The sequence below is a fragment of the Mixophyes fleayi genome, chromosome 7 (genome assembly GCF_038048845.1).
Source record: "Mixophyes fleayi isolate aMixFle1 chromosome 7, aMixFle1.hap1, whole genome shotgun sequence".
NCBI lineage: Eukaryota > Metazoa > Chordata > Amphibia > Anura > Limnodynastidae > Mixophyes > Mixophyes fleayi.
This window is the reverse complement of record NC_134408.1, coordinates 109,792,488-109,808,672: the sequence shown is the minus strand read 5'-3', so window position 1 is coordinate 109,808,672 and position 16,185 is coordinate 109,792,488. Positions and strand designations below refer to the sequence as shown.

Genomic DNA, 16,185 nt, shown 5'->3' with positions numbered 1-16,185 from the left:
GGGAGGGAACGTAGTACCACTTGCCGATGTATTAAAGGACAAGTTGATATAAAATAGACAGTAAAGTGTGTATTTCAAAACCGCTACAGATCGCAGTCCCGACATTTTGCCACTCTAGCAATACAAATCGCCAAATGTATGAAGCTGCGATTTTGTAAACGCGCCCGAGTTTGAATTGACAATCAGCAGAAATAACAAGCTGCTTTCTATAGGCGAGATTAGCAAACACATCACTATTACACTTATAACAGGGGGCACAACACAAATTTAAATAAGGCATGCTTTATGTTTTAGAGGGGCAAAAAGGATTATAAAATAGTTTACAGGGGAAATAAATTAGTTGTGCAAATTTCTGTAATGTTTTTTAATCAGTCATGTGCTTAAATATTATTTTTTAGTTATAAAGTACCAACATGGTACATATTAATGAACAGTGACGGGATCAATACACAAAAAAATTAATTGCAATGGAATGGAACAGAAGGTAAAAATGGCCCTGTCCAAATGAGCTTACAATTAAAAAGAGGTGTGGGGAACACTTGATACTTAAGATAGCAGAATAATTATTGTAGTTGCTGCTGAGTAAAGTGCTTGTGGCTATTCTTAGCCATCAGCATTATCATCCTCGGACAAAAACAGGCATTGGTGGCTGGCATATCTGTGCCACATCTGTAAGCATCTACCCATTTGCTTTTGTTTAGAGTTGGATGTAAGTACTTTAGAATATTGTAATTTTTTAAAATTTGCAAAATGTGTTGCACTGCCCATATGCCCAAATTGCACCATTATTGTAAGATGCATGCAGGGCCTGATTAAGAGAATGGAGGCCACTGGGCTAAAGGGGCCTCCATTCCCCCATGAGGGCACCCCCTTGAGATGCATCTTATTTTGACACAAACTTATCTCATACTTACCTATTTTTGGAAACTTGTGTCCGGGAGAGGGGGGTGACTTGAGGGCAGGAGGGGGCGCGGCCAAACGCGTCATTTTGGCCCAGCCCCCGCAACTAAAATGCTGGTTTTTCACTGGGGGCAGGGCCAAAATGACAAGATTCCCAGTGAATCACGCCATTTTGGTACGCAGCAGCGGGATGCGGGAGATTTGCCAGCTCTCCCGGGAGTCCGTGAGACCGACCTGCATTTTGGGAGTCTCCCAGACATTCCGGGAGAGTTGGCAAATATGACTTATCTTTGAAATACGTCCCTTCAATTGCCGGCGATGTGTACGCGCAACTTCAACGTCTACACATGAAGGATGCAAATTTCTGTATTGAATATATGTTTTTTTTATTTTTATTATTTTATTATATTGGCTTACTATTTAATTACCAGTGGGGACATTTTTTTCTCTCTCATGGCGTTAATATTTCCAGATGAGAACACCATTGACACTACATACTTGTGACACTACAAGTGCTCATGTGCATACTGCCACAAGTATGTACTATAAATGGTGTCCCCATCTTGAAATAGTAAGTGTTGCCCCACCAGAAAAACATAATTATTGCGCCACTGGTAATGAAATAGTAACCCACTATAATATAATAAAATAAAATAAAAATACCTTTACATACAATAATAAAATTTGGCCCACTAGTAAATTCATAAAATAATTTGGCCCCCGTAAAATTATTAATAATCATTTTTCCTTCTCTAAAACAAAAACCAATAATACCCTCATATTTAAAACTTGTATTGTGTCTCCTGTAATAACATTGGCCAGATAGCTCAAACAGCAGGCTTTTTTTTCTGTTCATTCTCGGGCGAGTTTCATTTTCAGTTGAAACTCGGACGAGTTTGTGATTAAACTCCGGTGAGTTTTACCAAAACACAGGAAGGATAGGCATTTTAAAATGGACACAAATCGCCAGAGACTGGGTTTTGGAAGTTCAAAAATCACAGGTTAATACATATGGTGATCTCTCGCGATTTGCTGCACTTTTAAAAATGCTGGGAAAAAAATAAAATAAATAAAAATACCAGCTTGATACATTTACCCCCAGGGATTCTTTTTCCCTGCTCAGTCTTTCCTTATGTCCATATTTCTCTCTTACAATCAGATGACTGTCATCTGGGCCACACTGTCCTCTTACTCTACCCCATCTCTAGCCTACACTAAAAATAAATAAATAAATAGTAAAAAATAATAAACAGCACCAACAATTACAATTTATTTATATTTTTCTACACAAGGTCACAAAAACAAAACAAACTGTAAAAAATGTATTCTTAGTAATAAATTCTATGTACTAGATGCTACCTTAACAAAGCGCTATAATAATGCTAACAGCTATTCCCTTTAGCTGTATGTTTATATAGATGTTCACGTGAATACGAGAATACTGTAAATGGACAATTTGGAAGGAATTATGAGTGAAAGAGATATGCATTATTTTAGTGGAATCAGGCCTTATTTCCATGTTTACATTACCTTTTCATTATGTGCACATTTGTCAGAATCTGGAACTTAATTATGGAGAGACTCGAGACGCGAGCTTGTAAAAAGTAAATCAGATTTTCTTTCAGACCATTAAATGAGTAAAGGTTGCCAGTGGAGGCAAGAAAAAGAAAAATGTCAATTCTTCAACTGTACCTGTTGCTTAAATACAGTGAAGAAAATACAGGGTATTAATTTACTAGGACCTGGTGACATCACATAAGCATTATGTTCATGGCTCCTAGTGAATCATAGGCTCTATCAATGAATATAAATGGCTGCCACATCAGAGATTCTTAGTTGCAAGCGGTCACTGTAGAAACATGCACTGAATAAAACAGTTGTCCCTTGTGCGCTAGTGGGAAAGGACATGTAAATCAGTCTAAGATAGGATACATGGGTAACGTTACTGCAGGTACACATCCCATTAACTACCAGGATACTGACAAAACCAAAATGCTATCAATATTTATTTCTGCCACTGCTTGAAAATGTGTCACTAATTTAAATAAATAATAAAAAAATATATATATAAGCATATTGTTTTAATTTCACATTTAATTGGGATTATTAAGTGTCAAGAATGAACTTTACTGAGATATTTCAGTTAGGTTGGCAGATTGGTTATGGACAATGGGTGGGAGTAGCAGAGTACATGGTAAGAATGGTTGTTTCATATTTTAAGTCAATGCCTATATCCCTATTTTTCCCTCAAGACCAAAATAGCTTCCCAGCACTCTACTACATAAACATTATACTCCTTTAAAACCCTCTGCACTCTACGCATCCTCTATTACTCTCAGGGGGAGAATCCTCACGGTGGAGATTTGTAAGAAATCTCCGCTCATTTTGCTTCGCACCCCATAGAGATCGCAGGGAAAATGAGCAGATATTTCTACCGTAATTGCCGGCAATGTGTGCAGTACGATGTCCGTGTGCCACACCGATGGTAATTGGATCTCAGACTTACGGGCATATTCAATTTTGGTGAAAACGCCAAAAAATCTCGCAGCGCGCGCACTATTACCGTCATTATGGTAATAGTGCGCATAAATACCGGTATTACGGTAATTTTCTCGCTGGATTTCAGCTCGCAGCTCCCTGAGCCGCGAGCTGAACTCCAGCTTATTATTACCGTAATCCCGTTAATAGTTTTAACGCCAGGGGCAAACAAAACAATGGAATACCCCCCTTAGTGTCTATTATAATTGCATTCTTGCCATAGAGACCTCTAAAGTTACACATCCCAACATCTTCAGAACACACACACAATCTCACATCCAAACAAACTATGCCCCTTTCAAAAACTTGGTCTAGGCCAATGACAAAAGGTCACACAATTAGCCAATTGATTGCCTGCATGAATGTGTTAAGCCCCTTTGGGGGGGAATTTAATCCTCCCCGAAGTACCGCCATGCTAAAACTATTACCGTTATTACGGTAAGTGCGTGTAATTACGGTAATTACGGTAGTTATAAAGCCAGCTTTTTGCTAGCAGCTCCCTGAACTGCGAGCAGAAAGCCGAGTTAATATTACCATAATAACAGTAATATCCATAACGCGGCGGTATTTTGGGGAAATTTAATTCCCCCTTTGTGTTTCTTTCCCATATTTTAAAGTGTCTTCATAACAATGCCATGCCTCCATGAAATGCATTGGTGCTTAATATGTAAATGGTACAACCATAATTCAAACACCTATAACGGAGAACATTGCATTTACTGACAACTACACAACATCTTGGTTTATATGGAAATGTTAACGGTTGGGCAGTATCTACCCAACATGCACCATTTAGGACATGAATGGGTAATAGGCAGACAGCACCCAGCAAGCTGTCACCTGCACCACCAGCTTCTTCCCAGCTTTGACTGATATTGAATAAGTTAGAGCCGGGGCCGCGGGTAAAGGTCAACATGTCATAACAGTGTAATTAAAACAGCACAACATGACCGCACACTGAAAGAGGAGGAAGAGCAAGTGCAGACCAGAGGAGGAGGTGCAGGCAGACCTGGGTGATTTACCTCCTTCCTGCATGGAAAAGACTGATTCCTGAAGGTGCACTTTTTGGTATTAATTAATGATAATTAATTATCAATTAGTAGTGAATGGCCACTGGTGAGGGGTGAGTTAGGAAGTCTGAAGGGCATGGGGCTAATTTTGGGGTTAGTATGACCTCCGAGTGGCTAGCTGGGGTATGAAGGGCATGTTGGGGCATTTTTTACATGGGGTCTAAGAGCATGTGGGGGTGAGAAGACAATTTGGGGTCTTTTTCCTTCTGTATTGTAGGGGAAAAAAAATATGTTTGGAGAGATGTACATGGGGAGGTGGAGCAGAGAAAGGGAAGAAGAAATGGATGTGTATAAAACTGTACTTATTACAGCGATTCGGGGTAATGTGCACTCTCCATAAATAGGAATGATTAATGTTCAGACAGCATATAGTGGATCCAAAAATGTAAATAGCAATATGAAGTCACATACTAACTAGTCTGTATGCAGCGTAGCATGGAGTCTATCAATGCCTGGAGGGATCTATCAACATTCTTGCCCTTAAAAAAGTCACCTGGCTGATGGAGGTGGAAAACGCTGTGAATGAGGCCATAGGACAGCACGGTGGCTTAGTGGTCAGCACTTCTGCCTCACAGCGCTGGGGTCATGAGTTCAATTCCCGACCATGGCCTTATCTGTGTGGAGTTTGTATGTTCTCCCCGTGTTTGCGTGGGTTTCCTGGCAGTGCTCCAGTTTTCTCCCACACTCCAAAAACATACTAGTAGGTTAATTGGCTGTTATCAAAATTGACCCTAGTCTCTTTCTCTGTCTGTGTGTACGTTAGGGAATTTAGACTGTAAGCTCCAATGGGACAGGGACTGATGTGAATGAGTGCTCTGTACAGCGCTGCGGAATCAGCAGCACTATATAAATAAATGGTGATGATGATAGGACATACGGGTTCAGATCTGGTGACTTAGAAACCGTATGACAAATGGATAACATCAGTGTTCTGCTCAACAAATCATTTGGTGGCCACACCCACATAAAAGAGGCGGGGCACTCATTTGCAGTACTCTGCTAATCAGCCACATGTTTTTAATGCAGATTAGTACATTTAAGCTGGGACATGAATATAATAGTTGCATTCCCAAAGCATAGTTTTCATGCACTGTGTACATTTATCAGATATGCATAGACTGATTCTCTCAAAGTGCCATCTGGTGGCAGGAAAATATATTTCAAGGAATTTCAATATTAAAGTTTGGATAACCCAGTTGAGGAAAAGAGTTTCCTTAAAAAACTTCTCAAACCCTCTGTATGATACCTTTTTTTTGGTGGGGGAATTTTTGTTTGGGGGAGGTATTTTTAAGGTTGATACAGGGCTCCACCATAAGGCCTAGAAAAAGTTATGTATGCATCGTTTTAATTCTGTAGTTTCTCATTTCGTTGAATAACATTATTGATCCACCCCCACTTTAAACGTTATCCCATGCTGACAGGGGAAAAAGATATGATACAATGCAAGAGGTTATCATGAATATTTAGCTACCCTCATTTACTGTATGTTTGCCCAGTCATCCATTTCTCTAACAATGCTCTGTCAGCAGCTGTTCACCTTTTTTCCTGATGAAACCTCTCCCTGCAGGCAAGGCGTCCTTGAAATAAGAGTGTCTGCTCCAGAGTAAATGCACAAATTGAGAATGTGTTTGGATGCATCACCATGCACGATTTATAATCCCATAAAACACTCTGCGGCAAGGCTTTAACTGGCTGCCTGCCCCAGAGAAGTCTGGTGGAGTTTCAGGTTTTCTCACCACAGAAAAAATAATGGAGGGTGGGGAGAGAGAAACCAAAACATCAAATAATGGGGCAGGAAGTCAAGCAAGCTGGAACTGCACCAAAGTAGAACAATTCATTAACTCCATGTCAAGAGTGCCTTTTGTCCTAATGTGAAGTGTCCTCTAAACTGAATACCAAACAGTGGGGAAGGTGCTGTAACAAAATGCTAAAAGCTACAGAATTCTGCTGTATTTCCTTTGTCAAGGTTTGCAATGTTATGCATCTCCAATCTCAATGAATATGACCTTCTGTAATAAAAACATAATTTAGTGTTCCGCAATCAAAATAAATAAAATAAAACCAATCTACATCATTATTACCTTTTATCAAACCCTCTTACTCAGCCAACAAAACAATTAAACTTGATTCTAGCAGGAGTTCTAGCAGTAGGGTATAAATATAAAGATGTCAGTTCTGTTAATAGAAACAATTTGTCATTTGCTTTCATAAAGGTAATAATAGATTTGGAGCCTCTTGATTAAATATACAATAAATGGTTTTTAAGAAGACCTTAAAAAACAACAGCATTGTTTTAGCAATTTTAAAAACATAAAGATTGAATTAACAAGAAGTATATCATAGTATAGAAAGCATTGTGCAAGTATAACAATACATACACACACATACACGCGTTGAAGTGGGTTGGTATAAAGAGGCATGTCACACTGCCTCTATTGTACAACTATTAAATATACCTATATATCTATATCTATTCATATACCATTCAGCCACAACATTAAAACTACCTGACTAATATTGTGTAGGTTTTCCTTGCAGCTCTGACCAGTCAAAGATACAGACTCCATAAGACCACTGAAGGTGTCCTGTGGTATCTGGCACCAAAACATTAGCGCAGATCCTTTAAGTCCTGTATGTTGCAAGGTGGGGCCTCCATGGCGCAGACTTGTTTGTCCAGCACATTACATAGATCGGATTGAGATCTTTGGAATTTGGAGGCCAAGTCAACACCTTGAACTCTTTGTCATGTTCATCAAACCATTCCCAGGAGCATCATTATGCCTCCGCCTGCTTGCATTCTTCCATAATGCATCCTGGTGCCATCTCTTCCCCAGGTAAACGACGCACATGCACCCAGCTGTCCACATGATGTAAAAGAAAACGTGATTCATCAGACCAGGCCACCTTCTTCCATTACTCTCTGGTCCAGTTCTAGCACACAAGTGCCCATTGTAGGAGCTTTCAGAGGTTAACAGAGGTCAGCAGGGGCACTCTACCTGGTCTGCAGCTACGGAGCAATTTGCGCTGCACTGTGTGTTCCAACACCTTTCTATCATAGTAAGCATTAACTTTTTCAGCCATTTGGGCTACAGTAGTCCGACACACATCAATGAGCCTTGGCCACCTATGACCCTGTCACCAGTTAACCAGTTGTCATTCCTTGAACAAATTCTTTCAGGTGTTAACCGCTGTAAATACCTGGCCAGGTGTAGGTTTACATTTTCTAGAGGGAATGCTACCCTGGATACTGAACCATATCATAGAATCTATTTACCCTTCCTGGACTCCACCCAAGCTTCTTGAGCATTGGGTAGTGCCGCGATTATGAGATTGGCAGTAAATCACGTCATCCTAGCCCTGCACGCGCCCCCCCCCCCCTCCTCTGAGCCGTGACGCAAATCTTGAACCTGTCCTCATTTGTTTTCTTCTCTTTTTTTTTATATTCTTGTGAGCTGTGCCCTATAGTTGTTATCACCAGATAAAATAAACCTTTCCAGTTATTATCATAAAATTAAGTAACTCTCTATCATTCTAGTTAGTCACACATTAGGTGGTAAGTAGGTTAGAAAGTCAAAACAGGGCACCTATTGTTGTTGAAACTTGTGTTTTAAGTCTAATGAGCACTTTCTGAGAAAAAACAGTTTCCTTGTCTCATGTTACACGTTCATCACCTCCAATACATACAAAGTAATATAGTATCACACATAGTATATTGCAATACACTAGTACACACACGTCTCATTCATCATGCATATCATGATTATCTATATTACTAGTTACAAGGACATAATATTAGAATGTATTTCCATTAAAAAAAAAAAAATAGGACACTGTATTTGTGTGCAAAACATGACTTGACAATTATAAATATGCAGAGCTGTTACTGGAAAACCAGCTTACTATACACAACATTACAAATACACAATATTTGACGCTCATACACTGAAGCAAACTAGTACAAGAGCAGTTGCTACATAAGCCATGTTAGCCAATGCAGAGCACCTCAATGTTCACGAGTGTGCTTAGGTCTTTCGCCAGAGAGCATTGGTTTGTGGGGCAGAAGTTTGCACAGACTGTGGGAGCAGTTAGGTTCTGTATAGAATAAGTGCACTGATGCACCTACAAAAAAAACCACACAGACATTGTATAATCCTTGGAAAATGTGTATTTATTAGATCAATAATCGCATTAGAATATCGACGGTGTATTAAAAAGAAATTAAAATTAGAAAAGCGTGCTGAAAGTAGCTGGACCTCTTTCTTTTATTTCAATTACTTAACCCTTTAACAACTGCCCAATGTACATACACGTCATGCTGAACCAAATTTGTAACCAAGCTTTCGACGACACCCAGGGTTCAAGTGATGTGGCCAAGAATCTGGATCACCCTGCAGTACATACAGTTGTTCAAAGTCAAACTACATCAGATGTACCACATCCAGATAATTACGATGGTGTCATCACCAATAATCTGCTGATGCGAGACTGGTTGGATCTGAAGACTCGGGTCCAAAACCAAACTCTAGATATAGGAGAAGCATTTTCACAAGCACTAGTCTATAGCCTGGAGAGCAGATATACACTATATGAACAAAAGTATTTGGCCACACCTGTTAACGATTGAATTGAGGTGTTTAACTCAGACCCGTTGCCAGGGGTGTATAAAATCAAGCACCTAGCCATCAGTCTCTATTTGTAAACATTTGTGATACAAAATGGGTCGTTCTGAAGAGCTCAGGGACTTAAAGCGTGGTACTGTGATAGGATGCCACCTTTGCAATGAGACAGTTCATGAAATTTCATCCCTGCTGGATATTCCACAGTCAACTGATATTATTAGAAAGTGGAAGCGTTTAGGAAAAACAGCAACTCAGCCATGAAGCGAAAGACCACGTAAAATCACAGAGCGGGTCCAGGACTGCTAAGGTGGATGGTGCATAAAAGTCACCAACACTCTGCTGATTCCATAGCTGAAGAGTTCTGAAGTTCCACCGCCACTAATGTAAGCACAAAAACTGTGCTTAATGAAATGGGTTTCCATTGCAGAGCAGCTGCCTGCAAGCCTCACATTACCAAGACCAATGCCAAGCGTCAGATGGAGTGGTGTACAGCACACAGACACTGGGCTGTGTAGCAGTGGAATTGTGTTCTGTGGAGTGACGAATCACGCTTCTCTGTTTGGCAGTTAGATGGGCGAGTCTGGGTTTGGCGGATGCCGGGAGAAAGTTACCTGCCTGACTGCATTATACCAACTGTGAAGTATGAGGCTATTTTTCAGGGTTTGGGCTAGGCCCCTTAACTCCAGTGAAGGGCAATCTTAATGCTTCAGCATACCAAGTCATTTTGGAAAATGCTATTCTTCCAACTTTTTGGCAACAGTTTGGGGAAGGCCCTTTTCTGTTACAACATGACTGTGCCCCAGTGCACAAAGCAAGGACTACAAAGACATGGTTTGAGGAGTTCAGTGTGGAAAAACTTGACCTGTCAGATAACAGTCGTAGACAGGGAGGTGCACAGAGCGATGAATTGTAGCAACTCATTCACATAGTAAGAAAAATGTTATATTTTTTTCAGTCTAGAAGTGCACACATAATAACTAGATCAGGTGTGGCTGTAACAACCAGTTCAATACAAACAACATCATGGTGCTCAGCCTGGTCCACATGAATGGCAGAGTTTGGAGAACAACTAAAGCAGCCCATACTTGGACTGTACATATTAATCTCGTATACAACCTCATACACATTTATTTAATAAAAAGTTAAGAGTTGGCACAGTGGATAGAATCAAGGCCGCACAGTGCAGGATCCATGGGTTCTATTTTGACCAGGGCACCCTCTGAGAGGAGTTTGTATGTTTTCCTGTGTTCACGGGGGTTTCTCTGGTTGCTCAGAGTCTCATCCCCCAATTCAAAAACATACTGATAGGTTAATTTCATCAGAAGTCAATTAACCTATCAGTTTATGGGGTAGACCATTTAGACTGCAAGAGCATTGAAGTATGGACTAGTGTGAAAGGTAAAAACAAATATTCTCTGTAAATTATTTGGCAATATGTCTGTGCAATACAAAGGATAATAATACTACTGTATACCACAAGCTGTGGGCTGAGATTTCAAACAGATATGGCTCGCATCACTTCATTAATGTTCTCTATTAACAACTATAGGAAAAGAAAAACTACCAAGATATGGCAGCAAAATGAAAATGATATTCTCCAAGATGTTACATGCATATTACTATATTGTAAGTTCTCTCAAGGTATCATCATCAATTTATTTATATAGCGCCACTAATTCAACAGCGCTGTACAGAGAACTCACCCACATCAGTCCCTGCCCCATTGGAGCGAACAGTCTAAATTCACAAAAAACACACACAGTATGTACCACTTTGTTTTTGGAGTGTGGAAGGAAACCAGAGCACCCAGAGGAAACCCAGGCAAACACGGGGAGAACATACAAACTCCACACAGATAAGGCCATGGTCGGGAATCGAACTCATGACCCCAGTGTATGTAATCATCTATAAACATAGATGTTTCACATTGTACAAGAATTCTAATATTTCCACAAGTTCAGCCTCGGACGCAATCATATAATTACACAGATAAAGAAAGATACAACCGAGGTACAGTAAAGACTTCAAAACAAGGACATAGACAAACACTGGAGAGTGAACAATTACAAAAAAAAAAAATAGCAGACCGTGTTTAATTACTCATGAAGTTATGAATTCTTTAGCTAATCGAGAGTGAACGTTTGAAGGTTCTCCATTAATCTGTCCCATATATTTCAGCAATAATACAAGTAAGCTAGTCTTACCCTTCAATGGAATTTGCCCTATCAAAGCATAAAACAGCTTTTAAGGCATGTATCAGCATGCTGCAGCACATCCATATTACATTACTTTATGTGGACACAATTGCAATATTTAGCTTTCATTTTTCAACTTCTGGAAACATACAGACCTGGACATTTTCAGCCTGCTCTTGAACTGTTTGCACGGCCCTTACAAGGTCCTCATCCCCGTCTGGCAGGCTAAAATCATCGTCAGCCGGGATCTGTAAACAGGACAGTATGTATTACTTCAAAGAAGATTCCCACATTCAGTTAAGACAGACAAAACAAATGGGCCTTTCCGGCAACAAATAACTTGAAAGCATCTGGGTCTTGTGAGGCAATTTAGGCTTTTAAAATTGAAATTAAATGTAAAATATATATATATATATATATAGCCTTGAGGGGCTATTTAGGCTTTTGAAACTGAAATATAAATATATATATATGTGTGTGTGTGTGTGTGTGTGTGTGTGTGTGTGTGTGTGTATGTATGTATGTATGTATGTATGTATGTATATATATATATATATATATATATATATATATATATATATATATATATATATATAGCGAATATTGAAATAATGATGAAAGCATGATGGTACTATGCAGCTCTAAGACATTCAGAATGTGTACAGCAGTCTGAAGGTTAAATCATGTCTTGCTGAGTAAGAATGTTCATTTTTCTATGGCCGTGACTATGAATGTTAATCAAAAATACAGACGGTTCAGTGAAAACCATAATTTGCGTAAGGGAATTGAAAAGACCTGACCAAAAGCAGGGATGCTGGACCAACATATGAAACTGGAAGCCAGAAAAAAAGATTTCTCTGCTTCATTTGCATCTATATTTTATATTGAAACAGTTGTAAAATATTCATCATTCTGCCACTGAAAAAATACAATATTATGACTTCTAAGTAATGTTTCATATAAACCTGATCAATTCACATTCATCAAAAGTAATAGGCAAAGGTTTATGAAAAGGGACTTTCAAATGAAAAGAGTGAAGGTTAGAGGTGGAGTGAGATAACCTAATAGAGGGGACAAATATTTCTAAACATATTAAAGAGAATTGAACTTCCACCACTGTGCGATTTCTTTATCGTAGAAAACATAGACGCATCTTATCAGCATAATGCTTTAGAGCTATCCCCTGCTTGGTACAGTGCATCTTATCCACAACACACAAATAATGCATGTGTGACAGTTTTGTATATACAGATATCACTAGTGACACACCACAACTTACAATCTGTAATGTTTCCGAGCCAGCCCTGCCCTGTTTGGGGTTCCCTCTCGGTTTGACAAACCCTTTGTTGTAAGTACAGATGCATGGGAAACAACATTCTATGCCTATAAAAAGCAGAGCTGTGGCATTTGATATAGTGTTTCCTGTAACCTTTTACATAAGCTAGCCACAGTAAATGGAAAATAAACATCATGAGGACACAGCAGACTTCAGTCTCCTTCAAGCAACAATCACATTGCCTGTGCTGCTGTCCTTGGTGCTGAAATGTAGTAAAATTCTTACTAAAACCCCCAGCCACAACTTTACAAAAAATAAAATAAAAAAGGAAGTGTGTAGTTATGGCAGGGGTGCTGTGAGAAGTTAACAAAATAACAGAAATTAACCAGACATGTAAGAAATATAAACAGCTTTTTTTTTTGTTCTATTCCATGGAAAAACCTCTCTTGGCATTTTGATTTAAAAGTTCTGTTTATAAAAATCATGTAGTTTACTGTAATGATTTCTAGGAGGAACTGTAATCTTCTATGCATATGTGTATTTGTTTAGGATATTTTTTGATCTATCACTTTTCATAATTCTATATTAAGTAAACAGTTTATGTGTGGTTAGAGTTTACGCTTTACTGTGCTGTAATATTGTAACCTCCACAGATATCATTATAGTGATACTGTGATTATCCTGTATATGGGAACATTGTCCCGGGACTGACATTTGACCATGGTGGATAATTGCTACTTGCTGGCTATAGCAAGGGATCAGCAATGGGCTACTAAAACAAAAATTAGATACTGCTTTGTCCTTTTTGTAGGAGCCAGGGAAACATATAGTTATTGAGATAGATGTTTACTAAGTGCAGTGACAGCTAGGATCCTGGTATTTGTTAAGTCCTAATCTACAGTATATATTAATAAATAAGGTTTCTACAGGTGTTTCAGCTTCAGCAATTTGTGGAAAATTGGAATAGTAAAAATATGCTCAAATATTCAGTTTCATTTATTGCTGAATCCTCACAGTCAGGGTCTAGTTCCTACGATTGTTCAACAGTCCAGAATTTTCAAATTTTGTGAAACAATATGTACATAAAACTATAATACAACAATTCACAACTTTAAATGTTTTTCATTAAAAGATGAAGAAACAAAAAATAATTTACCTCTTCATACTCGTAGCCATCCTCTGATCCATCAGTAATAGTAATTTCTGAATTGAAATTAAGGAAATACAGGGCATTACATTGTTAGATTTGTTTACAAATGTATCCTAATGCAAAAAAACTACAAATAAATTAACAGTAAACATTTACATCAGAAACTTCGGTTTACCATTGTTGAAAAGGGCAAACAGAACTAACTTACCTTTTCTTGAATGCTAGAACAACTCTACCAACATAGAAAGTCCTTGTGATGTTGCTGACTTCTTGCTAACACATTTCTGCTAAAATCGATCCCACATACTACAGATAGAGCATGTTTTGATGAGATGAACAGTGCAACCAAGCTCCAGTCTTAGGGGTATATTTACTAAACTGAGGGTTTGAAAAAGTGCAGATGTTGCCTATAGCAACCAATCATTCTAGCTGTCATTTTGTAGATGTACTAAATCAAATTAATCCTAGCTTAATCCTTGTCCTAATTCACCAACATAGAACATTGGGGTGTGGATACAGCATCATGTTACAGTACATTTTATTTTTTATTTTTAATCTCTTTACATATCGCAGAGGAGAGCGTTTTCATGATCACAGAACTTTATCTGTTCTATATGTCTTATGCGCTTTTGTACGTCATGTACTTTTTATGCTATTTTTGTATTCAATTCTTATTATGCATTTTGCTAAACATACGCTGCTAAAAACAAGCAAATGTGCCCCAGTCGATAAACTAACTGCAATCCACAAATTCCACAGCCAGCAGCAGTGCACACAGTCCATTGTAAACCACACATACTGACTTCATTGCAAACAACCCCTTTGGCAGCCATATTGCAGATATAGAGAAGTAGTCCTGATAAATCTCCCTCACAGGCAGGAGGAGGGAAACGTGTTATGAGGTAATCAAACCTTCTAAAAACCACAAGTGGAGATGCCCATAGCAGCCAATCAGATTCTAGTTAACATTTATCTAGTACATTCTAGAAAGTGATAGCTGATTGGTGGCTATGTGCAGTTTTCCTGTTTAAAATGTTTGCTAAATTTACCCCCAATGTTTGAGGTGGGGCACTGTTATTGGGATAGGGAAATAAGGTGGGTGTCTATGGGTGTAGAATACATTGGATTGGTGTGCAGAATTAGAACAGTTTGGTGGGGAGCTGATAGAACTTGACTTGCCTAGACTCTCTGTCTGGGAATACAATTCTATGCGACATGCCAAGGACTGCCTCCAGAACATCCGTGAAGGCACTCCGTGGTGATGCAACATCACTGATTTTTCTTTGCACCCCATAGAGGTTTTGGGATCGTAGTACATGAAAATGAACGCAGTTAGAGATCTCTGATGTCTGGAGGCTCATCATGGGGAAATTAATTCCCCACTCTATGTGAGATAAAAGTCACATTGTGCTGCTGCGTGAAGCTGTCAGGACTACACTTAGAAAGTGGAGGAGCATTAGTGGCTTGTTGTGGGGAAGGATTATTGAAACATGCCTCCTAAAGTGGATATTGCTTTGTTGGACTCCAAATGCTGGTTGACCCAAAAAAGGTGAGACAATTTGCCTCCTGTACTGAATGTTGTACATTGTATCATTATGTATTTTAATAGGCTCTGTCGTTTATTTGTACTCAGCGAGATATTTAAATCTGTCACTTGTTTCAAGGAACTGTAATATACAGTTCCATGAAAAAGAAATATCCAACCCCCAACACATTAGTCACATTTTGTTGCTACAGATTTTGAATATCAAATAGACAAGTAGGTTGAAATAAATATTGCAAAACATTGTCACAAAATTACTAGAAATTAAAACAGAAATGATTTAAAGTGTCTATAACTCATGTAATTCCAAACTCACACAAGTGCAATAAATTAGCCCAAAAGTTACACAATTTATTAATTGACTCAAGAACTTAACTTGCTGTCCGTTCTTTGATAACTATAAATACCTTTTTCTGTAAGTTCCTACAACAGTGATGGGTAACCTTATATACTTCAAGTGCCGAATATGCAGCCCTCCAACATTCAAAAGGGCAGTACATTGCCCTTAACATTCTCACAGACCCACAAAATGCACCCACATGCACTCGGATCCCACATGCACTTCAAAACAGCCCCACATACCATTAAGACCTCCTCATATGCTCCCAACATGCCACTCAGACCTGCTCCTCAAAACTCAATACGTGCCTCTTAGACCTTCCCACATGCCCATTAGATCACTCCACATGACCATCAGACCTCTCTAACATGCTCACCAGGCATCAGTCACACCCATTAAATCTTCTCAAATAGGGCAGCAAGTTGACTTAATGGTTACAACTTCTCCCTTACAGCACTGGGGTCATGAGTTCAATTTCCGATCATGGCCTTATCTGTGAGGAGTTTGTATGTTCTCCCTGTGTTTGTGTGGGTTTCCTCCGGGTGAACCGTTTT

At 39.0% G+C, this 16,185-nt stretch overlaps 1 protein-coding gene across 2 annotated transcripts in view; it reads right to left on the bottom strand.

Moving 5' to 3' along the window:
* The window catches only part of SPAG16 (sperm associated antigen 16), a 696,430-nt gene that overhangs the window by 672,326 nt on the left and 7,919 nt on the right, over nt 1-16,185 (bottom strand). For both annotated transcript variants that reach the window (XM_075180327.1, XM_075180328.1), the window contains exons 2-3: nt 13,755-13,801; nt 11,478-11,570 (exon numbers count right to left, since the gene is read on the bottom strand). In XM_075180327.1, the coding sequence (XP_075036428.1) occupies nt 11,478-11,570; nt 13,755-13,801 (140 nt within the window). The remainder of the gene's footprint in view (nt 1-11,477; nt 11,571-13,754; nt 13,802-16,185) is intronic.